Below are 26,776 nucleotides of genomic sequence, written 5' to 3'. Positions count from 1 at the left end.
CTCTCCCTCTCTGTATCCCTGTCTCTGTCTCTCTCCCTCTATGTATCTATGTCTCTGTCTCTCTCCCTCTCTGTATCTATGTCTCTGTCTCTCTCCCTCTATGTATATCTGTCTCTGTCTCTCTCCCTCTATGTATCTCTGTCTCTGTCTCTCTCCCTCTATGTATCTCTGTCTCTGTCTCTCTCCCTCTATGTATCTCTGTCTCTGTCTCTCTACCTCTATGTATCTCTGTCTCTGTCTCTCTCCCTCTATGTATCTCTGTCTCTGTCTCTCTCCCTCTATGTATCTCTGTCTCTGTCTCTCTCCCTCTATGTATCTATATCTCTGTCTCTCTCCCTCTATGTATATATGTCTCTGTCTCTCTCCCTCTATGTATCTCTGTCTCTGTCTCTCTCCCTCTCTGTATCTCTGTCTCTGTCTCTCTCCCTCTATGTATCTCTGTCTCTGTCTCTCTCCCTCTCTGTATCTCTGTCTCTGTCTCTCTCCCTCTATGTATATATGTCTCTGTCTCTCTCCTCTCTATGTATCTATGTCTCTGTCTCTCTCCCTCTATGTATCTCTGTCTCTGTCTCTCTCCCTCTATGTATCTATGTCTCTGTCTCTCTCCCTCTATGTATCTATGTCTCTGTCTCTCTCCCTCTATGTATATATGTCTCTGTCTCTCTCCCTCTATGTATCTATGTCTCTGTCTCTCTCCTCTATGTATCTATGTCTCTGTCTCTCTCCCTCTATGTATCTATGTCTCTGTCTCTCTCCCTCTATGTATCTATGTCTCTGTCTCTCTCCCTCTATGTATCTATGTCTCTGTCTCTCTCCCTCTATGTATCTATGTCTCTGTCTCTCTCCCTCTATGTATCTATGTCTCTGTCTCTCTCCCTCTATGTATCTATGTCTCTGTCTCTCTCCCTCTATGTATCTATGTCTCTGTCTCTCTCCCTCTATGTATCTATGTCTCTGTCTCTCTCCTCTATGTATCTATGTCTCTGTCTCTCTCCCTCTATGTATCTATGTCTCTGTCTCTCTCCTCTATGTATCTATGTCTCTGTCTCTCTCCCTCTATGTATCTATGTCTCTGTCTCTCTCCCTCTATGTATCTATGTCTCTGTCTCTCTCCCTCTATGTATCTATGTCTCTGTCTCTCTCCCTCTATGTATCTATGTCTCTGTCTCTCTCCCTCTATGTATCTCTGTCTCTGTCTCTCTCCCTCTATGTATCTCTGTCTCTGTCTCTCTCCCTCTATGTATATCTGTCTCTGTCTCTCTCCCTCTATGTATCTCTGTCTCTGTCTCTCTCCCTCTATGTATCTCTGTCTCTGTCTCTCTCCCTCTATGTATATCTGTCTCTGTCTCACTCCCTCTATGTATATCTGTCTCTGTCTCACTCCCTCTATGTATCTCTGTCTCTGTCTCTCTCCCTCTATGTATCTCTATATGTCTCTGTCTCTCTCTCCTCTATGTATCTCTGTCTCTGTCTCTCTCCTCTCTGTATCTCTGTCTCTGTCTCTCTCCCTCTATGTATCTCTGTCTCTGTCTCTCTCCCTCTCTGTATCTCTGTCTCTGTCTCTCTCCCTCTCTGTATCTCTGTCTCTGTCTCTTTCCCTCTATGTATCTCTGTCTCTGTCTCTCTCCCTCTATGTATCTCTGTCTCTGTCTCTCTCCCTCTATGTATCTCTGTCTCTGTCTCTCTCCCCTCTATGTATCTCTGTCTCTGTCTCTCTCCCTCTATGTATCTCTGTCTCTGTCTCTCTCCCTCTCTCTGTATCTCTGTCTCTGTCTCTCTCCCTCTCTGTATCTCTGTCTCTGTCTCTCTCTCTCTCTGTATCTCTGTCTCTGTCTCTCTCCCTCTATGTATCTATGTCTCTGTCTCTCTCCCTCTATGTATATATGTCTCTGTCTCTCTCCCTCTATGTATCTCTGTCTCTGTCTCTCTCCCTCTCTGTATCTCTGTCTCTGTCTCTCTCCCTCTATGTATCTCTGTCTCTGTCTCTCTCCCTCTCTGTATCTCTGTCTCTGTCTCTCTCCCTCTCTGTATCTCTGTCTCTGTCTCTTTCCCTCTATGTATCTCTGTCTCTGTCTCTCTCCCTCTATGTATCTCTGTCTCTGTCTCTCTCCCTCTATGTATCTCTGTCTCTGTCTCTCTACCTCTATGTATCTCTGTCTCTGTCTCTCTCCCTCTATGTATCTCTGTCTCTGTCTCTCTCCCTCTATGTATCTCTGTCTCTGTCTCTCTACCTCTATGTATCTCTGTCTCTGTCTCTCTCCCTCTATGTATCTCTGTCTCTGTCTCTCTCCCTCTATGTATCTCTGTCTCTGTCTCTCTCCCTCTATGTATCTATATCTCTGTCTCTCTCCCTCTATGTATCTATGTCTCTGTCTCTCTCCCTCTATGTATCTCTGTCTCTGTCTCTCTCCCTCTATGTATCTCTGTCTCTGTCTCTCTCCCTCTATGTATATATGTCTCTGTCTCTCTCCCTCTATGTATCTATGTCTCTGTCTCTCTCCCTCTATGTATCTATGTCTCTGTCTCTCTCCCTCTATGTATCTATGTCTCTGTCTCTCTCCCTCTATGTATCTATGTCTCTGTCTCTCTCCCTCTATGTATCTATGTCTCTGTCTCTCTCCCTCTCTGTATCTCTGTCTCTGTCTCTCTCCCTCTATGTATATATGTCTCTGTCTCTCTCCCTCTATGTATCTATGTCTCTGTCTCTCTCCCTCTATGTATCTATGTCTCTGTCTCTCTCCCTCTCTGTATCTCTGTCTCTGTCTCTCTCCCTCTATGTATATATGTCTCTGTCTCTCTCCCTCTATGTATATATGTCTCTGTCTCTCTCCCTCTATGTATCTCTGTCTCTGTCTCTCTCCCTCTATGTATCTCTGTCTCTGTCTCTCTCCCTCTATGTATATATGTCTCTGTCTCTCTCCCTCTATGTATATATGTCTCTGTCTCTCTCCCTCTATGTATCTATGTCTCTGTCTCTCTCCCTCTATGTATCTCTGTCTCTGTCTCTCTCCCTCTATGTATCTCTGTCTCTGTCTCTCTCCCTCTATGTATCTCTGTCTCTCTCCCTCTATGTATCTCTGTCTATGTCTCTCTCCCTCTATGTATCTCTGTCTCTGTCTCTCTCCCTCTATGTATCTCTGTCTCTGTCTCTCTCCCTCTATGTATCTCTGTCTCTCTCCCTCTCTGTCTCTCTCCCTCTATGTATCTCTGTCTCTGTCTCTCTCCCTCTATGTATCTCTGTCTCTGTCTCTCTCCCTTTCTGTATCCCTGTCTCTGTCTCTCTCCCTCTCTGTATCTCTGTCTCTGTCTCTCTCCCTCTCTGTATCTCTGTCTCTGTCCCTCAGGTTTTGGCACTTCTGTCCCTGTCTCTCTCTCTCTCCCTCTGTGTCTCTGTCTCTCTCCCTTTATGTATCTCTCTCTGTCTCTTTCTCTGTCTCTGTCTATCTCTTCCGCTATGTATCTCTCTCTCTGTCTCTATCTCTGTCTCTATCTCTGTCTCTGTATCTGTCTCTCTCCCTCTATATATATCTCTCTCTGTCTCTATCTCTCTCTCTGTCTCTGTCTCTCTCTCCCGCTATGTATCTCTGTCTCTGTCTCTGTCTCTCTCTCCTCTGTGTCTCTGTCTCTCTGCCTCTCAACCTCTATGTATCTCTCTCTCTGTCTCCCTCTCTGTCTCTCTCCCTCTATGTATCTCTGTCTCTGTCTCTGTCTCTGTCTCTCCCCCTCTATGTATCTCTGTCTCTGTCTCTGTCTCTCTCCCTCTATGTATCTCTGTCTCCCTCTCTCTCTCTCTATGTATCTCTGTCTCTCTCCCTCTCTGTATCTCTTTCTATGTCTCTCTCCCTCTCTGTATCTCTGTATCTCTGTCTCTGTCTCTCCCCCTCTCTGTATCTCTGTCTCTGTCTCTCTGTATCTCTGTCTCTGTCTCTTTGTATCTATGTCTCTCCCTCTCTCCCTCTCTGTATCTCTGTCTCTGTCTCTCTCCCTCTATGTATCTCTGTCTCTGTCTCTCTCCCTCTCTGTCTGTATCTTTGTCTCTCTCTCTCTCTGTATCTCTGTCTCCCCCTCTCCCCCTCTATGTATCTCTGTCTCTGTCTCTCTCCCTCTCTGTATCTCTGTCTCTGTCTCTCTCCCTCTATGTATCTCTGTCTCTGTCTCTCTCCCTCTATGTATCTCTGTCTCTGTCTCTCTCCCTCTCTGTATCTCTGTCTCTGTCTCTCTCCCTCTATGTATCTCTGTCTCTCTCCCTCTATGTATCTCTGTCTCTCTCCCTCTATGTATCTCTGTCTCTCTCCCTCTATGTATCTCTGTCTCTGTCTCTCTTTCTCTGTCTCTCTATCTCTGTGGCTCTGTGATGCTCCTATCGAGGCCCTCCATGCCCACTGGAGAATACTGAGCTAGCGTGTCACTTCCCTACCTTTGAACCAGTACAGTACTCTGAACAGTCTGAACACTCCCAGCTCACACCTGCTACTGCTGGTAGCTATCAGCCACAAAACGCCTAACGCAGTCAAACCCACCAACTTCTCTTTGAACTCCAATTCAATTAGATTGCTGCTTTATTTTAGTTTCATATTGGTCACACCCTGCCATCACAGGAGTTAAATTACAACCTGCTCCAGGATACAGTGTGAAGATGACAGAGCTGTCACACACATACACAGAGGTGCATACATGCCCCCCCCCTAACACACACACACGCACACACACACACACAGACCTCCCCCCATACCCCCAGTTCTTGGGTTTTAGTACCCCAGGTGTCCCCAGAATTACTGGCTCATGAATGCCATAAATTTGCCTTTTAATGAAGAACCAATACTTTGATTGTCTCACGTCTCCTTTAGCTTCAACAAGAAATGTTTTGAATTATTCTTTATTTTTCACACCTCTAAACTTTTAGGATTTGGCATAGGCTATGCCCTCAATAATCATATCAATAAAAGTACCCATTTGTTCTTCAAAAAAAGGTACAAATATATATATTTTGAAACCGTTCCAAAATGTGATTTAACAGCAACACCTCCTTCCCTATGCCTCTGATATAACTGTATATTGTGAGAGTTATACACTGCAATGGGAGAACCACTGAATAGATTGTGATTCCCAGACCCATTAGCTCTAGGATAAATTGAACAATACAGTACTGTATGTGAAAGTAGCCCAAGGAATATGAACATTTCTTAAAATGTGATTGTACAAGTCTTCAAAGAGCCCTGGAGAAACCACTTGATAGCTCCATTGTCTTGGATAAGACCAAGTATGAGTGTGTATGTGCCTAAAAATCTCCTTTCACTTTCTGATGTTTTGGAATGAAGTAGGACTAAGAGTTGTCCGAAGTGCCAACGGTTCGTTTTGGAGATACTTAAATCATCTTTCCCTTGTCATGTACAAGCTTTACCAGTCAGATGTTTTACTTTCACTATCTAAGCTTAGCTAAGTGTCCCACTTCCTCTTAAAACCCAAGTGATGTCCTATCCAACTTTCTTTTCTTTTGTCGTTGCAAGTTCTGCTCAATCATCAGGTATAGCCATTTTCCAGCCATGTTCCATTGCTCAGTGAGATCTCTTTAAACCTCATTTAAACCTGTGTCTGAGTGGCTTAAATTTACCCCACTTATGTTGAAAGTGCCTGCGAATGAAACAAGACGCAATCCTGGAACAGCATTAAATGGTTTAAGTGTGTTATTCCTCGACTATAGGAGGAAAAAAAGGGCCCCTTGATTAACTAAACCCTCTCAAATGTGATGGCCGTGGTGTAATTAGTCCGGTGCGGAGTTGAACGTAGGTTTTAAAGCAGCCACTCATCCCCATGGCCTTTATCTTCTCTTCCTTCTCTTCCTCCTCTCCTCCCTCTCGGAGAATACGGTCTCCCCTGTGAAGGAAGGTTTCTCCACTGAGCCACACTGTGGGACTTTGTGGTCTTAGCTTAGCCTTGTATCTGTGTAGTCACTCTGCGAAATGGGCTTGTCACAGGGACCTAAAACCTCCATTAAAAGTTGGAGCCTATAATAGGTATTAAAAAGCTGTGGGAACACAAAGAGGAGGACCAATTTTCATTAACATATGAAGCACTTATTAACTTTGATCGGAGTGCGGTGAAGTAGCAAAGCCGCTTAAAGGCGCAAAGGTCAAGAAGTTGAATGGCACCAGAGTCGTACCCGTCTGCCTTACCCTTGCAGAAAAGACAGGGCCTCCTTCAGATAACTGGTGGGAGCACCTTGACGCCCCAGCGGGACTTGACTTGGTCGTGACTGAGACTCTTCACACAATTCATAGGGCCCTGGTTGGTTGACTCTGGAGCCTGTGCATTCTTCTGTTCCTGTCCTGCACCTGTTATTGATGACCTTTTGTTTACGTCTTTTAACCAGGAAAAGACCGTGGAGCTCAGAAACCTGTTTTGCGAGGGGGACCTTTGCTGGTTCTATATGCGGTGTGTAGTGAAGATACGCCGACACACCATACTATCTCGTCACCTTGTCTTTTGACAGCTGCTTGGGGCACTTGGGTCTTATTAAGTCAGCTGTCGTGTCTGTTTGGCAGCATACGTCATACATTCTGGCTGTTGTTGCGTCGTCCAATGTTTTAACAAAGAATGTGTCTATTTCTTTCCCAGAATCCCTGTCCCTTATACACATTCTTATTCAGAATGTCATTTATGTCATCTGTGTTTCTGCAAACTGTGTAAGCGTTCCACTTTGTGGACACCTTCAACTACTTGGAGAGTGTCACTCTTCAGTTCTACCCATGCCTACTCATCTACCATGAAATGATAGAGAGGCTCTTGTCTGTCAGTGACACCAAACATCATAATGGCTCTGAAACGGCATACATTGGTGTGAAATGAAGTAGCTAGAATAGAACTAGAATAGAATAGAACAGGGAAGCTCTGTGAGAGGAGAGCATGTGAACCAACATTGAGTTAGAGAGAGGGGTTCTACCCATGAGCACTCTGGACAGGCCACACCCCTCCACCACACACACCCCCACCTTCCACACCCCTGCAGAAACAACCTTGGAGTTTAAAGAATCTATCCTCAAACAACTTCCTGTGCACGGTCCACCTGCCAGTGAACTGAACGCAGAGGCAGGATTTATACTCTGTTGTCACACCCAGAGCCGTAATTGTGAGAAGGATGCCGTTTTATTTACCGAGTGGCATCTTTTTTACTGAAATTGTGAAATTTCACCTTGTTCTTGTCCTCCTTTCTATTGTTGTGGGAATATGAGTGGGAAGGGGATGGGGGATGTGAAGTTTAACACGGTGCTGGCACAAGCTGCACTGTGTGTGTGTGTGTGTGTGTGCGTGTGCGTGTGTGTGTGCGTGTGCGTGTGCGTGTGCGTGTGAGATTCACCTATTTACTGATGACGAAAAGCAGCTTTAATGTACATAGATTTTTATTGATTACATGTGATTCTGATGGTCGTAAAGAACATACAGTGACTATATGCCTTAAATGTAATTGCATTTCTAAGAATGAGACAATTGCATTTCTCTTCCAATCACCGTTAATAGATCCAAATTATGGCATTACAATGCAGTCATACACAGTTTACTTTCTCACAGTTCAAGGGGACCTGAAAATCATCAGGTAGGATATTCATTGTGGTAAATACAAAATCACATTGACCCTCGATTTGACCTTTCAATGGCTAATCTGAATCATAGTCAGTCAGAGACATATAGCAGCAAACAGAAAGTGGCAGAATTCATGTGCCACTCTTTGTACCATTCAGAAATAACCAGGATCCACCAACAGAACATCTCCTCCATTCTCAGTTTTATTTTGCCACAGCTGCCAGCCCAGTGCCTGGAATGGTAAATGTGGAATTTTAATGCACAGTTGATGCTGAGGAATATGGGAAATGCTAATTTGTGGCGCGATAAGATGAATCGAGACATCCCTTTAGCCCCATTTGACTCAGTGGAGGAAATGAATCATGAATGTTTGTTAAGTATGACAATCTAACGGGGCCAGATCTACATGCTCCCAGACTGGAGAGAGAGGGAGATAAAACCCGGCGCAGACGCCCAGGAAAACTGCCAGATTCTGTAATGATGGGAATTTATTGGCAGTTACAGAGACAGTGGCAAGGCTTATTCACTAATAAGCTCCCTCCATTGGAGAGCTCCACTGCATAGTGTTGGTGGGGGGTTTTGCCCGTATCTCTGGAAGATGTATGATGTATTCTCTGTAATGGCTCTTCTGAAAGCAGAGACAGAAGTCTTACAGCTATGCTTGACTTTGGTGGAGACGGTGTCTTTTTGGAATGGCTGATCACGACACGGTATTTACTGTATCAACAACCTCCTTTAAATACCAATGACCTTCTGTCTTTTGCCTTTGACTAGATGGAGCTAGTTTATCTTCATTAGAAAGCGATGTGATCTTGATAGCAGTTTGGTTATCATGACAACCTTGAGACTAACATAGATCTATGGTCAAACCCAACCCTAAATCCTAACCTTAACCTAACGCATCCTATGGTGGTTTAAACATACAGTAACCATCTGCTTTACTGACACCATTTCAACATCATCATTCTCTATGCTACAATAAGACCTTGTAGAGGGAGTAGCAACCTGTCTGTTGGCTGGCTGGTCAGATTAGGCGGCTCTGAGCTCCTTAAAGTCGCACGCGAACCAGATTGACATTTTCAAGGGCTTCCTTGGCAGAGACAATGCTAAAAGGGAGAGAAAAAGCCAATATGACTTTGTTCCTACCTTGCTGGAGGAGTTGTTTGTGTAAATCGCCTATAAGCTTATTGACCTGGATGTGTGGCACCCGACTGTGTGTGACTGTGATTTGGCTGGAGAGGCTGTCCTTTGATGAAGCAGCGATAGGGAGGCCTGATTCTAACAGCTCACTGACACATGCCCGCAAACTCTGCCCTAACATACAATGTGCATCCCACCCTACCCCATGCTCCCCTACCCTACCCCATGCATCCCTGCCCTACCCCATGCACCCCTACCCTACCAATGCACTCCCACCCTACCCCATGCTCCCCTACGCTACCCCATGCATCCCTACCCTACCCCATGCACCCCTACCCTACCAATGCACTCCCACCCTACCCCATGCACCCTTACCCTACCAATGCACTCCCACCCTACCCCATGCACCCCTACCCTACCCTATGCATCCCGACCCTACCCCATGCTCCCCTACCCTACCCTATGCATCCCTACCTTACCCCATGCATCCCTACCCTACCCCATGCTCCCCTACCCTACCCCATGCTCCCCTACCCTACCAATGCACTCCCACCCTACCCCATGCACCGCTACCCTACCCTATGCATCCCTACCCTACCCCATGCATCCCTACCCTACCGATGCACTCCCACCCTACCCCATGCTCCCCTACCCTACACCATGCTCCCCTACCCTACCCTATGCATCCCTACCTTACCCCATGCATCCCTACCCTACCCTATGCATCCCTACCTTACCCTATGCATCCCTACCCTACCCCAATGCTCCCCCACCCTACCCCATGTTCCCCCACCCTACCCCATGCTCCCCACACCCTACCCCATGGTTCTCTACCCTACCCATGCTCTCATGCTCCCCTACCCTACCCCATGTTCACCTATCCTACCCCATCCTACCCCATCCTACCCCATGCTTCCTGACCCTACCCCATGCTCCCCTACCCTACCAATGCACTCCCATCCTACCCCATGATCCCCTACCCTACCCCAATGCTCTCCCACCCTACCCCATGCTACCCTATCCTACCCCATGCTCCCCTACCCTACCCCATGCTCCCCTACCCTACCCCATGCTCGCACACCCTACCCCATGCTCCCCTACCCTACCCCATGCTCCCCACACCCTACCCCATGGTTCCCTACCCTACCCATGCTCTCATGCTCCCCTACCCTACCCCATTTTCACCTACCCTACCCCATCCTTCACCATGCTTCCTGACCCTACCCCATGCTCCCGACCCTATCCCATGCTCCTCTACCCTACACCATGCTCCCGACCCTACCCCATGCCCCCTACCCTGCCCAATGCCTCCCCACCCTACCCCATGTTCCCCACCCTACCCCAATTCTCCCCTCCCCTATCGCATGCTCCCCCACCTTACCCTATGCTTACCTACCATACCCCATGCTACCTAACCTACCCCGTGATCCCCATCCTACCCCATTCTACCCTACTCCATGCCCTCAACCCTATCCCATGCTACCCTACCCCATGCCATCCACCCTACCCCATGCTCCTCTACCCTACCCCATGATACCCTACCCCATGCCACCAACCCTACCCCAAGGGCCCCTACCCTACCCCATTTCACCTACCCTACCACATTCTACCCTACCCTAACCCATGCACCTCTACCCTACCCCTAACCTACACCATTACCATACCCCATTCTACCCCACCCTACTCCATGCCACCTTACCCTATCCCACCCCACACTACCCTACCCCATGCTACCCTACCCCATTTCTCCTAATCTACCCCATGCTCCCCAACCCTACCCCATGCTTCCCAACCCTACCCCATGCTTCCCAACCGTACCCCATACTACCCTACACTACCCCATGCTTCCCTACCCCACCCTACCCTACCCCATGCTACCCTACCCCATGCTGGCCTACCCTACCCCATGCCACCCGGCCCTAACCCATGCCACACTACCCTACCTCATGCACCCTACCCTACCCAATGCTACCCTACCCCATGCCACCCTACCCTACCCCATGCTACCCAACCCTACCCCATGCTACCCTACCCCATCCTACCCTACCCCATGCACCCTACCCCATGCTACGCTACCCTACCCATACTCTTCCCTCCACCTTTCTCCATCCTCACTCTCAGATACATTATTTTTCTCATTCACTCCTAAATGTCTTCATGTGATTAAACAAGGAAAGGGATTTTAGCCAGCGGTAGGTTATTATGACATAGACTATAATGTAGATCATTGACAATCTGTATCCTTTGATAACACAGCAAGAAACCAGTGATATCAAACACAGCCCCCTCTGAATGAAAAGGAATGCTTTAATGTTCGTATGGCAAAAAGGTTTTGAGATAGCTCAGGCACATTGAAATCATGAAGAGGCTGTATGTATCCCTGTATCTTTATCATACTGTAGCCTACATACTGCTACAACATGTTCCTCCTCGATGGTTTCCCGTGCGACATTCGCTAGAGAGGGAACTTCATCAAGCCCAGTGCTTGCCTGTGACATTGTTCATTTCTGTGAGGTTGCCTGGGCGATTGTGTTTAAAATGCATTGCAAACGGTGGTTAGATAGAAGGCAGCAGAAAATCCGTAATCACTGCTTAATTAAGGAATCATCTTGTAGCTTCATTTCCTGAGCTGTAATTAAACACTTCCAATACGTTTCGTTGCAGGGCTTAACATGTTCGCCTGAGATCAAGGTACTGCCTTTAATGTTATCTCACCCGGCTTCTTTAAACTCGCTCCACTGAAAGGAACTGTTGATATTCGCCCTTTGTTATCCTCGTCATAACGCCTAGTGATCCCCAGTATGCTAAAGAGCGTCTCCAGCTAACTGTACTCCAGGCCCCCAACAGTAAATAACGAGGCGGATTCAGAGAGTGGGCTCACTGATAATACCTACTGGGAAGGAAGGAAAGGGGGAGAATTTCGCCATCCCAAGCAGACACTTGCATAAGCTAAACTGGGTCACTGTGACCTCATGTTACAGTTAGTAGGACAGTGCTGCAGACTTCCTTCACTTGTCGTTTTTTTCTCTCTCACACAGAGAGGCAGGAAGCTGCGATCCTTTTGGCAGTGTTTGCTGCCTTCTTTGAAGTGAGCCATGTGTGTAGAAAGCCAAACAATCGTAGTGTGTTGGTTGATCTGAAGATGAACCCAGGATGGACACAATGTTAAGGCCTTATTCTGGACTGTATAGACGTGTCCGATATGACACTCTATTTACCTTATAGTACACTACTTTTAGCCAGAGCCAGTAGTAGTTGTAATCATAGTACCTTTACTTCTGAAGGGTCTGACTAAATCCATCCCTCTGTTTCCTTCAATGAAGTCTAATAATAACCCATCAAGGCCCTTGGACGTAGTCTGTAGGTTTAACACATCGAAGCAACGGAAAAGATGATGTGACCAGATAGAACTGTGTCCCCTCCACTAAGGACAAGCCTACCACCAGCAGTACAGCTCAGAGACTGTAGACAGGGCTGGGGACATAAACATTTTTATATTCTAATCATTTAGCAGACGCTCTTATCCAACAGTCTCCCCGACACAGTGCTAGTGTTTTTAGCCACATTGCATGTATTGGATTTAGGGGTTTGTTATAGAACGACTTAATTATCTGTGTCTGTATAGTGGACTTGGACATGCAAAACAGAAGAGGTTTTCAAGGAAAATCTGGGAACGTGGTAAGCCGTATTCCCATCACGGTGGATGCTGTGGCTGTGTACTGCTGTAAAGTACTCTATGTTTTACAAGGTATTTAAGCACTTTACTTCCCAGGTTAGAGATAGATAGCCAAATATCCCTGGGTATGTCCTCTCCCTTTCTCCCTCCCTCCCTCTCCCTCCCCCTCTCCCCCCCCTCCCCTCTCTCTCTCTCTCTCTCTCTCCCTCCCCCTCTCTCCCCTCTCTCTTTCTTTCTCTCTCTCTCTCTCTCTCTCTCTCTCTCTCTCTCTGTCTCTCTCTCCCCGCCTAGCTCTCTCTCTCTCTCTTTCTGAGCCTCAGCCCTGAGACTGTAAATCTGCTGTTCTGCATCCTAGAACACACATTCTCCCTCCTCCACAATAGATCAAACAGTAATAAATAGCCACCTTCCTCTCTCTCTCCCTCTCTTTTTCTTGCTCTCCCAAAGTTCTTGCTCCTCCTTCCTTCCTGCTAAACATGGGCTTCCTCCTGTATGGTAACTCATAGGAACTCTAGATAAAAGTGTTGCAGCTGCACCAGCCACTGGTCCCACAGTTACACACACTTGATACTTCTTGCAATTCAATGCACTGTACTGGACTATTACATAGTAACAATAAGACAATGTATTCAAAGCTGCATAGGTGATATTGCTTAATGTTAAGAACATTGTATATATGGCTAACATAACCATTTGTTTTTCCTGTTTTGAGCCCTAGATGTAATACGTTAGTTACAGTACCATCAAAAAGTATTCACACTCCTTTACTTTTTCCACATTTTGTTGTATTACAACCTGAATGTAATATTTATTTAATGTTTTTAGACATTTTGACCAATTAATTCAAAATGAAAAGCTGAAATGTCTTGAGTCAATAAGTATTCAACCCCTTTGTTATGTCAAGCCTAAATAAGTTCAGGAGTAAAAATGTGCTTAACAAGTCACATAATAAGTTGCATGGACTCACTCTGTGTGCAATAATATTGTTTAACATGAGTTTTGAATGACTACCTCATCTCTGTACCCCACACATACAATTATCTGTAAGGTCCCTCAGTTGAGCAGTGAATTTCAACCACAGATTCAACCACAAAGACCAGGGAGGTTTTCCAATGTCTCGCAAGAAGGGCACATATTTGTAGATAGGTCAAAATAAAATAAAAAGCAGACATTGAATATCCCTTTGAGCATGGTGAAGTTATTAATTACACTTTGGATGGTGTATCAATACACCCAGTCAGTTCAAAGATACAGGCACCCTTCCTGACTCAGCTGCCGGAGAGGAAGGAAACCCCTCAGGGATTTCACTATGAGTCTAATGGTGACTTTTTAAAACAGTTACAGAGTTTAAAGGCTGTGATAGGAAGGATGGATCAACAACATTATAGTTACTCCACAATACTAATGTAAATAACAGTGTGAAAGAAGGAAGCCTGTACAGAATAATAATATTCCAAAACATGCATAGGGCACTAAAGCAATAAGGCACTAAAGTAAAACTGCAAAATGAATTGGTAAAGAAATTAACTTTATGTCCTGAAAACAAAGCGTAATATTTTGGCAAATCCAACACATCACTGTTTCCACTCTTCATATTTTCATCCATGGTGTTGACTGCATCATGTTATGGGCATGCTTGTCATCGGTAGTGCTGAGCAATTAACTGAAATGTTGGTTATTTCTTGGTTTTTAAACAACTAATTGACCATCATCGGTTAATTTCGTTCTGCTTTTTTATGTGAGCTCAATGCCCACATTGCGCTGCAGTTTCTCTAGAAATAAATCAGATCATGCACAAACTGTGCTGTGTAGTAGGGAGTTGTAGTTTCCAACAGGCCAATGTTCTACATAGTTAAGCGCAGATAACTTGATAATTAACCACAATTACCATAATCCATTGCGCTCTCACGTGTCCAGTCTGTTTCTTCTACGCCTGCTATATTAGAGACAGAAGAATGTGCTATCAGGACAGATACATAGAGAGCAGTTACTTCGAGAGGTATCTCTACCTGAAAATACATGATCTAAGTGATTGATAGTTGGCATTCAGCAGTCATTAAAGTATGTCTTATATACTTTGAAGAACCACCAAAATAGTGATTTTGGCAGACAGCATAGGCAGCAGCTCTATCGAAATGAGATGATGACTTGGAATTAAATAATAAAGTCGTCAAAAATAAATTAAATGTAATATACACAACAACTGAAATATAATATTCAAGTAAAGTAATTTTAATAAATTATAAGCAGTAATGGTCAGTCTCTACCATCATATGACTTGTATTAATTGTTTTATTGTGTGTTTTTACAGCATTCAACCCCTTTAATGCATAGTGCATTTAATGTAAAACAAATTATATTGAAAACTAAATTGAAAATCGTGATTGTTTTTGAATAATTAAACCGAAACCGAATCCACCTCAAAAAATAACTAATCGTTCAGCACTAGTCACCTACAAAGACCAGGGAGGTTTTTAGGATAAAAAGACATGGAATAGAGCTAAGCCCAGGCAAAATCGTAGAGGAAAACCTGGTTCAGTCTGCTTTCCATCAGACACGGGGAGACAAATTCACCTTTCAGCAGGACAATAAACTAAAACACAAGGCCAAATATACACTAGAGTTGCTTACCAAGAAGACCGTGAATGTTCCTGAGTGGCCTGTAGTAGTTATGGTTTTGACTAAAATCAGTGTGAAAATCTATGGCAAGAATGGCTGTCTAGCAATGATCAACAACCAACTTGACAGAGCTTGAATATTTTTTTTAAGAATAATGAGCAAATATTGCACAATCCAGGTGTGCAAAGCTCTTAGAGACTTATCCATAAAGACTCACAGCTGTAATCGCTGCCAAAGGTGATACTAACATGTATTGACTTTGGGGTGTGAATACTTACTGTAAGTTAATGAGATATTTCTGTATTTCATTATTAATACATTTGCAAACATTTCTAAAAACATGTTTTCACTTTGTCATTATAGGGTATTGTGTGTATTATGTGTAGAAAAAAAATCATATTTAATGCATTTTGAGTTCAGGCTGTAACACAACAAAATGTGGAACAAGTCAAGAGGTATGAATACTTTCTGAAGGCACTGATAACAGTTTTATCAACTGTATTATATGGGTGCTCCTCGATCAAACGTGGTTTGGCAACAATATGATTTAACTGTGAGGGATGTCACTCAACATGACCAATCTGTGTGTCCCATGTCCCCGTCTGTCTACAGGTGAAGAAGATGGCAATGGAGAAGCAGGGGAGTCAGACATGGATGGGCAGAGTGAGTCCAGACACCCAGCTATAGGACCAGAGGATTGGGATGGACCAAGTAAGTTTACGTCATTTCTCTCTCTCTCTGGTGGTTGTCGTCTGGTTGTCCGGGCAGTTGTCTGACATCCCTCAACCAGAAAGCCGCATCTCAACCAGGAAGTTACTTTTTTAATGACATCTAATGACATATTTTGCCTGCTGGGAATGGAATGCACCTCGTAGGATGAGTGCTTTCAAATCTACCAGAAAGGGAAAGAGCAAAGCACGTGAGATACAAGCCACAAAAGTCTCTGAAGTTGGGATAAAATGTGCTTCCTAATAACAATAGATGAAAAACTGGGGAAAGTGATGTGGTGAGCTGAATGAGTATATGATCACCATTGAATAGTAAGTTAACTTACCAGTGTTGAATGGGTGGATGAAATTGCTTTGCTCTTAATCTTATGGTATATGTGCTTGAACATAGAATGAAACCCCGAAAGAAAGCTTAGAATAAAAACATTTACTATATTTATTTTCTCTTTGAACATCTCATTTTACCATGCAGATTCCCCTTGCTGTTCTTCACAAGAGTTTCGGGAAAAAAATGGTTGTATCTTGTTTTTTTGTTCGTCTTAAAAGTCACTTCATCAAAGTGATGGATAATGCGGCGAACAAGATAGCAACACAGCAATTACTGTTGAGGGCATTACATCCACATTGCTGAACACACAAAATATGATTCCCTTCTAATGCGTATGACCTATTGCAGCAGGTACATACGTTTATAGAAGTGGGATTTGGACAAGTTGTGCTGGTGTTGAAGCCCCCTGCGGTGTGTATTTTATACTGACAGTGAATCAGTGTTATCGGCCCCTATCAGATAATGCATTTATCATTACATTTTACATTTGCATTTAAATCTGGAGAAGGAAATGAGCATTGCTGGTTAAAGATTAGAGAGGCTGGGCCGACAGTAATAAAACATCACTGTGATCAGTCAGGAGACAGGGCTGAGGGGTCAGCGCTCAACTATGGGGGCCACCATGACAAAAAGACAGCAGGCATCACATGACGAAGAGAAGGCCATTTGGGCCGGGGGAAAACGCTGAGCTTAAAAATACTGCTGTCTTTGAAAGGGAGATAGGATTGGAGGGGATGGGAGCTCTGACTGGCTGTAATTATACACCAATCTCTCTATGTCTCTCTCTCTCGCTCTCTGGACATCTCTCTTTCTCTCTCTCTCTCTCTGTCCTTAGCCCTCAGAATATTGAGAATTACAGGCTCATAACAGAACACCGACTGCTGGACCGACTAGGGTTTGGGGGTGTTCAGTAGGGAGAAAATGTTTGAAGCTGAGTAAGGTCCTACCTAACTGAACTACCTGACTGAACTTGTCCAATACTAATAGAGATTTCAGTTTACCGCTGCCAAACATTTTGATACCGTGTGCACTAATGAACATGACCCTGGATTGTCTGTCTCAGACTTAGAGTTTCTTTCAAACTCTAACTCCAGAAACATGACTTCAGATGAGATGGCACTATTGTTTCACGGACCACTCCAACATACAGGCATGTATCTATCTACCTGGTCAAAGCCCCAAGGACCCAAACTCATATATGTTAGTATATCATCATTACTACACTATCTACATAATGAATATAATTTTGTTAGGATAAGGTGCACTCCCTCTCAGTTCCAGGTAGTCTCATTAGTATTTCTTAAGATCCTTTATGATCTACTAGTCCATGAGAGAGACATAGTTTCAGAGCCGGATGTGGCTGGCACTCCTTCTGTTGTCTTTGTGGGCAGTGGGCGAGAAATGAATGTTTGAGCATAATAATGCCATTCACTATCCCATCACGCCTGCCATGAAAGGTCATTTCCCTTTTTAATTTTTCCCATTGTGTTGTAAAAGTCAGATGGGCATGTTATAATTTGAATAAAGAGGGAAATCAGACAATCAGATACGAACATTTTGAAATTACATGGCTTCCTGTTCAAAGCGATTAAAAGCAAATGTATTTAGTTTGAGACTGTCTACGCTGTAATCTCTTTGTAAATGTTCAGATAGTGGTAGCATTCAAACTCTCTTTGTTATTTCTTGGCTTAAGTTTAAGCAGGTGCGATAAAGATCAGCACCGGATCATTTTGAATCACTCAGTGTGTGTATCTGAATAGGATGGATAATGGCTGTTACATAAATAAAGGGGGCGTTCATTTTTTGTTAGGTGGCTCTGATCATCCACGCCTGTCTTTGGTGCTCCTATTCAACCACCCTGGACATTGTCCTCTCTTGATAAAATGACTAAAGCAGCTAACAGTACATTCTCTAATTGATCTTTTCATCTTTATGTACCGTGTTAGGATGAACACATATCGAGTGTTGTAATATAGTCGTTAAGAAGACTCTTTTATCCATGTAGGAATGGAACCCACAACATTGGTGTTTCCAGCTCCATGCTAACCCACAGCCATTGGAACTACTAGTTTCCCAGTGTTCCTTCCTGTATAGTATGACAGTAGAACCATGTGACTCATTCATCTGACGGGTGTTCTGCCTTCTCTCATAGAACAGAGAACACCCAGGGAGTTCTCAATATAACCATGTCATCCCTGAAGCTATCAACACAGAGATCTGCTGTTTCATGTTCATTTGGCGTCATGGATATTTGAAATCCATGTACTATAACGGGAGATAAACCCTGACTGTGAAGTGCTGCTGTTCTTCACTCATTTCCATGGACTACTTTGTCTCCGATACAGATCTGTCGCTGTTCCTCAAGGCTAAATGAGAGTGGTGGGCTTTAGCTAGCGTTAGCTTCTAATGAACTTCTGCACATTCTAATCTACTGGTCTGCTCTTATGAGCCACACCCCCGTGAAAAGACATGGAAACTCAGTTAGCTTCACAGGAGGCTCTCTCTCTCATTGCTTCTCGTGTGGTTTTGTCTCGATACTGTACAGAGTAAAACGTTCTCCCTACGTTTGTAGGAATGCAGTTGTTAGCTTAGGCTTACATGGCTGATTAAGCAGACACTGTGATGTATATCTGTAAACATAATGTAATCTTCCATCTCATGTTAGCATGATACCATGTCATTTTACTGTTCAAATGAACTAAACAACACGCTGCCTCTATTTGTACTAAGTAAGAGACATCTGACAAACAGTCTTACTTGAAGATAATGCGTCCAAGATTGCACCAGCAGCTGGGTGAGAAGGTTTGTGAAGGAAACGGGGGCAGGGAAGGAGAAGGGAGGAGAGCACCAAACACAAGCAAGTGAGCAGAAGTGATGATCACCTTGCCCATAATTCTTTCTGCTTGACTGGTCCTGAACGGGCACAGCCCTGTCCAGTTACCCCTCTCTCTGTGCCAGCTGGGCATGAGCCACGGTCGGACAGGTTGGGGTCAGCTGAAGGAGTGGCCCTCCGAGACGATGTCCGACGGTCAGACAGGAACAGACCGCTCCCCTAACCACCCAACCCCTTCATCTCCCGCTGGCCTCCATCCCCTTCATCAAGTCATCAAAAGCTGCACGGCAAAACATGTCTGTCCTCAGATGAAGACTACAGTAGTCTCACAGTTTTTACTCCAGCCCACCTTTGAGTTTGTGCCGATGGCGATGTTCCCGCCTACTGGTCCACATGAAAACAATAACGTTTCAGGTTTTATGCACATATGTCACGCGAGGAGAATTTGTAGAGCAGATGGCCACGATACCGTGGCAGGTGCCTCGGCAAATGTTTGCCATCGCTGTGCTGCTATTTATATCATTGTGAAACACAGAGTCACAAATATTTGAGGACGGAGGAACGGACAGAGGGACCGTGGGCCCTCTTTGTTGTGAGTCAGAATGACCACCAAAACAAACAGATTAGGGTTGACAGATGTCGGGTCTTATTGTGAGACAGTTTTCTACAGCAGGAAAATAATCCTGCCGCAACATGAAACGTGAATTATTATGTGGATTATAATTATTGGACATTTCAGGGGTTGCTACATTTTTTTTATGGTCAAATCAAGTCTGACATATTAAAGTGGAAATTATAAACTTTAGAAGCCTTTTTATACCTCGAATAGACTAGAAGTTTGCATTTCCTGCTGTGCATCAAATGAAGATCCTACATCGGTGTACTCCAGACGATAATGACCTGAATGCGTCAGGGCAAACCTTTTTGCCGATACAGTGTAATACAGCAGATGCAGTGTAGTAGGTTTGTTGTCCAAATGGGATATAAAAAAGCTATGAATTCCCCCAGTACACCTTCATGTTTGTGCCTACATAATTATAGCACACTATGAGGTAACTGTGAGACGACCCCAGTCCGCAGGCTGGGGCAGCACACTTCCTATACAGACCCTTGTCATCACACCTCTAGAAGACTCCATCCTGAACACACACACACACACACACACACTGTTAATGAGAGTTCTTCTGGCACCTGACAAGTTCTGCACGGCAACAGTGCATTTTTAATTCTGACTCTGAAGTCCATTAATTGAGGATGTGGTAAGGAAGGAGGGAGGAAGGAAGGGGTGCTGGAATGAGAGAAAGAGACAAACGGAGTGCACAGATGCAGATTAGGGCTGCAGAAGATGAGGGTGTAAAAGGGATTTAATGCTAGGATGGATTAGAGAAATCCTTGTAACAATGTTAAATAATTATAGTTCCAGTCGAGATCAAAGCACCATTGATTGAACCCCTCAAGCCTTCAGCACACAGAGTCTTGGAAAGCAGAGATTGGTAAACTAGTGCTCAGACCACTCCGACTGCTCCGGTTAAATTGGATTGGAAATATTAGGATGTAGATGAATCCTTCAGGAGTTTGCAGAAATTTAGCTCGCAAGAGCCATTTGAATGGTTTGATACAGATGTAGGATCTTAATTTGAGCCAGTTTGCTACAGCAGGGACAAAAATTCTGCAGCAACAGGAAATGTGAATTATTATGTGGATTATAATTAATGGACATTTTTGTAGGAGTTTATACATTTTTCGTAAAGGAAAAATCAGGTCTGAAATTTCAAAATGGAAATTACAAACTTCAGAAGCCTTTTTAAACCTAAAATACATTACACGTTTTACAATTCCTGCATTGCAGGAAAATTGTCCTGCAACAGGGTAATGCAATTAATATTATACGTTTGAAGAACTTCCTGTCTGGGCAGAATTATCATAAGATGAGGATGCAGCAACCATCTCTTCTGATAGATACAGTACCTAAAGCATTTTAAGTAGACTTACAGACATAGTCTGGACTTTTCACTGCCATTTTCAACCTCTCCCTTTCCGGGTCTGTAATACCAACATGTTTTAAGCAGACCACCATAGTCCCTGTGCCCAAGAACACTAAGGTAACCTGCCTAAATGACTACTGACCTGTAGCACTCACATCTGTAGCCATGAACTGCTTTGAAAGGCTGGTCATGGCTCACATCAACACCATTATCCCAGAAACCCTAGACCCACTCCAATTTGCATACCGCCCCAACAGATCCACAGACGATGCAATCTCTATTGCACTCCACACTGCCCTTTCCCACCTGGACAAAAGGAACACCTATGTCAGAATGCTATTCATTGACTACAACTCAGCGTTCAACACCATAGTGCCCTCAAAGCTCATCAATAAGCTAAGGACCCTGGGACTAAACACCTCCCTCTGAAACTGGATCCTGGACTTCCTGACGGGCTGCCCCCAGGTGGTAAGGGTAGATAACAACACATCCGCCACGCTGATCCTCAACACAGGGGCCCCTCAGGGGTGCATGCTCAGTCCCCTCCTGTACTCCCTATTCTCTTATGACTGCACGGCCAGGCACGACTCCAACACCATCATTAAGTTTACCGATGACACAGTAGTGGTAGGCCTGATCACCGACAATGACAAGACAGCCTATAGGGAGGAGGACAGAGACCTGGCTGTGTGGTGCCAGGACAACAACCTCTCCCTCAACATGATCAAGACAAAGGAGATGATTGTGGACTACAGGAAAAAGAGGACATCCTGGTTGCATCACTACCTGGTATGGCAACTGCTCGGCCTCCGACCGCAATGCACTACAGAGGGTAGTGCAAACGGCCCACTACATCACTGTGGCCATCACTGCCCCCCCCCCCCCCCCCCCCACTGTTACACCACTGCTACTCTCTGTTGATATCATCTATGCATAGTCACTTTAATAACTCTACCCACATGTACATATTACCTCAACTAACTGGTGCCCCTGCACATTGACTCTGTACCGGTACACCCCTGTATATAGTCTCGCTATAGTTATTTTACTGCTGCTCTCTTTAATTACTTGATATTTTTATTTCTTATTCTTATCTGTATATATGTGTATATATAGTTTTACTGCATTGTTGGTTAGGGGCTCGTAAGTAAGCATCCCACTGTAAGGTCTACCTACACCTGTTGTATTCGGCGCATGTGACAAATACAATTTGATTTGATATTTCAGCAAAGTAGAAAACTGAGGAGACTCCTTCAAATTGTTTATACATTTTTTCCATAAAAATCAATAGATTTGGACGTGCATCATAGCGATTCTCTCTCAAAAGGATGTTTTATCTTTCCCAGTGGTTTTATTCAAAGCTTTTTATCAAGTATTGGAAAAATAATGCTGAGATTTCAGATGAAACTATGAACAACAGCTAGGAACTTTGGGAATGAAAACATGGAAACTAAACTGCTATCTCAGCACTCATTTTCTCATCAGGGTTTTTCTGAAATTGTGGGCCATCCCTGGCCCAGAGCAAGCCGTGAATGTGTGGTGAACGTCTAACCTGGTACTCCACACTGCAAAATAGAAACTTGCTATGCTCTCTCTACTTCACATTATATTCACTCCCCCCCCTCTCTCTCTCTCACACACACACACACACACACACACACACACACACACACACACACACACACACACACATGAAAAGAATGTTTGATTGTGTTGATTAAATATTCAACAAGAGATTAGAGAAATCTCTTCACTCATATGCTGCAGTTCTTTCATGCAAATGTACTCACTGATCCGATATACTGTACTAAGAGGCTTTATGGCAAAACTTCATGGCTGTTAGTTATATCATCTAAAATAGGACTAAATTAAATAGCTGTTATTATCATTATAAGTATTCTGAGTAATAGTTTGCGTGGGTACAGTATGGTGACTGCAACAATGTCATTAAAATAGTCAATAGATATAGATTATATTGATTGTCACATTTTTCAAGAGAATCATTGGAAAATCACATCTTCATTTTCAGTGTTTCTTATTTCATGACAGAATTCAATGAGAATGAAAGCTGTTGGTAAATAGGAAGCTGAACACAGTTGCTGGCAATGATTCTGCCCTGGGGGACTTGGTTCTCAATGCTGCCTTCTTTCTTTAACACTCTGAATATGTTTGTTCTGCAATGCTTACACCCTCTGAGGCTGGATAGAGGAGAAATATAGCAGTCTTCTACTTATTTGGAGAGGTATCACTTAATCGGGTGAATATGTGATGTGTGTATTTAAAATGTACATGGCGATGTTTCGTGCAAGTTATTTGTTATACTGTGAGTTACTCAACTGAAACTTACAGGAAGTTTAATTTTTATGAGTCCCTCTTCATTTCATAGGATTTTGTTTTGCTGTAAATATATAAACTATATTGTGTTTCTTTATATTTTCTGTACATGTATTTGCACTATTTATGGTAAGTTTTTGTTGCAATTCAGTTTGAAAACTGAGCACCTCAAGTCATCAATGCATATGGTTTGGCTGTGGGAATGTAAATCTTAAGCTTCACCCTCTCTCTCTCTCTCTCTCTCTCTCTCTCTCTCTCTCTCTCACACACACACACACACACACACACACACACACACACACACACATACACACACATACACACACACACAGTCTCTCCCTGTGAAAGGTATTGATATCAGAGCAGTGGCCCTGCCTCTCAGACAGTGTGTGTGGTGATGAACAGCTGTTTCCGGCTTGGCCCCCTGGTCACGGCAATTCCAGCTGGGGTTTTTTTTAAGTTGGGGGGGTGGGCACTGGTTGTCAACTGAATTAAAATACCAAATAATAGTAATAATAATGATAATAAAAAGTTAATAAAAAACCGCATGTTCCTTCCTGATTGTGAGTGTTGTGGTATTCAATTATGCAATTTTCATTGGCATATTAATCATCTTTTCAACAAACAAGCCGGCGTTAATTAAAGCAAATCATGGATAAAGACGTGTTGCCGGATCATCACTCCGTTTATCACCGTGCACAGACCCGCAGTTAAGTCAATTCCGGCTGTGAGATGAATTTCAATGTTCTCCTCGCTCTTTCCTGTGTGTGTGTGTGTGTGTGTGTGTGTGTGTGTGTGTGTGTGTGTGTGTGTGTGTGTGTGTGTGTGTGTGTGTGTGTGTGTGTGTGTGTGTGTGTGTGTGTGTGTGTGTGTCTGTGTATAGTTGTGTATGTATTATGGTCAGTGTGTGTGAGCGTGCATGTGCTTGTGTGCGTGCGTGTGTGGTTTCTCACTTGTTTGTGCCATTGTCTGGAGGGAGGGCCAGCAACACTGCATGTCAGAGTGGGAGAGGCTGAATATGTAAGTTGTGACTCATTTAAATCAGACTAAATAGTAGAAAGTTGTCTTGGTTACCTATTTATTGGAAAGAATGGAAACAAATGACAGGCTATAGCTTAAACCCCACTACCTCCGTATTACAGTTATGATTATACTGCATTATACTGTTGAAAAAACATCATAGTTATTCGTAATTATTGACACGACAATATGTAATTTGTGTGTTGGTTCTTAGCTTGGCTCATTGGAGGGAGAATGGAGATGACTGAGAATCTGTGGGAGATATACTTGTCCTAATCACAGCTCACTGATCAGCTGCCATTCATTAACAGGCACAATGCCTCTCCCCTATTTGACCTAGATAGCTTGTGTGTATACATTGATATGTAGGCTACGTGTGCCTTTTTAAAAATGTATGTAGTTCTGTCCTTGAGCTGTTCTTGTTTATTGATGTTCTGTATTATGTCATTCTGTATTATGTTTCATGTTTTGTGTTGGACCCCAGGAAGAGTAGCTGCTGCTTTTGCACCAACTAATGGGGATCCTAATAAAATACCAAATACCAAATTAACAACCCAGAGAAACCCTGGTGATGTGATGTGAGCAGCCAGAGCCATGAAAACACTTGAGTCAGTCAGTCAGTCAGTGGGCCACCAGAAAAGAGCTCCGTCAGTCAGCCATCTGACTGTAGACATGTTGCTTGTCCTCGTCCCCGGTTCCTCCAATGTGGAGCAACTTTATCAGTGCCAGCCGCTCACCCACTTGCTAAACTGGAGGGCCAGCCGCCTCTTAACTTAAACATAAGATCTTTGTGGTTTGAAGCACTCGGCTGCACCGCGCACAATGAGAATCTGAAAGGCAAACAAGACTCTACTGTCGACGTTGCCCATCACAAAATCATCACACCACCACCACATGGAAAAGGAAAAAATGTCTGTTTCTGCTGCGTTAGCTCGATACTAAATGCACTCAAACAGACTGCTGCACTGGAGGGAGATTCCCTCTCAAGGAAGCAAAAAGGAGAGATGGAGGGAGAGAGAGAGAAAGTGGGTGGAGAGAGAGTAGCAGAGAGAGAGAGAGAGAGAGGAAGAGAGAGAAGTCAAAAACCTCCACATGACAATGCCGGAGAAAAATCAGAACATTTTCCGCCGAAAGATGGGCCATTTCCAAATCCTCGTGCCCTATCAGACAAATTAAAGTAAATCAAGCATGAAATGAAGCAGAAGAGCCCGGAGATAAGGCTCCTTTAAGTCGTTTACAGATTAGGATAGAGAGAGAGGTGCATCTGGTCTCTGGCAGTGAAGGAGGCTAGTTTCTCATTTCACAATAGCAGTCTGTGTATAGGATTACTCTCCCCTGTCACTGACATGGGAAGCAGTGAGGGAAAAGCCATCCACAAAATGTTGCTAAATATGTCCCTAATGTCTCCAACGTACCGAACTTCACTTGTCTCCCATCTGAACGGGGGTGATATGTTATGTTATAGCATGTCATGGAAGTGAGTAGTAATCCGATTGTGATTATTTTCTGTCAATTAGATGTGTTGTTATTTGGGGTGCCTTCTATTCTCAATAGTCTTTCCACCACCATGTGACTTAAAATGTACATGTGATTCAGGATTGGCTAGAGCAGATCACATGACTAAGGCAGTCACTTCCTCTGTCCACACTGAGCATGTCTGAAGTCAGTTTGGAGAGAATTCGACAGTCTTCAATCACCACACTGTATGTTCAAAAGGTGCATATGTGCAGTATCTATTTATTTCACTTTAAATTGAACAAACTGCACTATTACTGTAATTAAACGATGCAGTTACTGTTACAGTGTATAATTGCCTCGCAAAATATGATTTATATTCTAATATTTGTTGTATTTCTTGTTAAAGGCTGTGTATTGAATTATTTGGATTAATTCAAATCAAATCAAATGTATTTATATAGCCCTTCGTACATCAGCTGATATCTCAAAGTGCTGATTATTTATAATTTTACTTTCTGCTCCATACGTCCTTCTGCCAGGAGTCATTTTATGGTAATAGATCCTACAGTACAGTACAGTACAGTGTGTCTGATGTAAATCATTTAGAGAGGATTCTAATCAGAATGCCAGTTGGGTGATTTTAAACCCTGTGATACTCACTCACCCTAACTGTCACTTCAACTCAGTGATGCCGTGGCTCTACTCGCTGTGCTACAGAGGACCATCTCTAGACTATATAGACCTCATGTACTATACATCACCTATACTCCCATTTCCCCTGGAAACACACACACACACACCGACAGACAGACAGTAGGTGCATGGCTCTTTGATGCCGCCCGTAGTGGGCTTGGTGGATTTTGTTTCACTCGTCACGTATCCTTTCTGGTGGTGATGAGCGGTGGGCTTGGCTGCTATACCCAGTCTGCTCTGAGAGAGACAGGGAGTTGGCCTCATCAGCGGGTTGTTGCTCTCTAAAACCGCCACCTTGACCTTCCCAGCCCAAGTCTTAGGTTTATCCTCTTTATCACACTATCTCCAGGCATTTAAAAATACTCCTGAAACTGGATGATTTAA

General features: G+C 43.9%; 1 protein-coding gene across 1 annotated transcript in view; it reads left to right on the top strand.

Moving 5' to 3' along the window:
- Positions 1-26,776, top strand: part of zfpm2a (zinc finger protein, FOG family member 2a) — a 167,088-nt gene that overhangs the window by 51,523 nt on the left and 88,789 nt on the right. The window contains exon 3 of the mRNA XM_065028025.1: positions 15,626-15,724. Coding sequence (XP_064884097.1) covers positions 15,626-15,724 — 99 coding nt within the window. The remainder of the gene's footprint in view (positions 1-15,625; positions 15,725-26,776) is intronic.

This window comes from Oncorhynchus nerka, linkage group LG14, assembly GCF_034236695.1.
Source record: "Oncorhynchus nerka isolate Pitt River linkage group LG14, Oner_Uvic_2.0, whole genome shotgun sequence".
Taxonomy (NCBI): domain Eukaryota; kingdom Metazoa; phylum Chordata; class Actinopteri; order Salmoniformes; family Salmonidae; genus Oncorhynchus; species Oncorhynchus nerka.
Note: the sequence above shows the minus strand (reverse complement) of the source record. Positions and strands in the feature narration are given on the sequence as shown.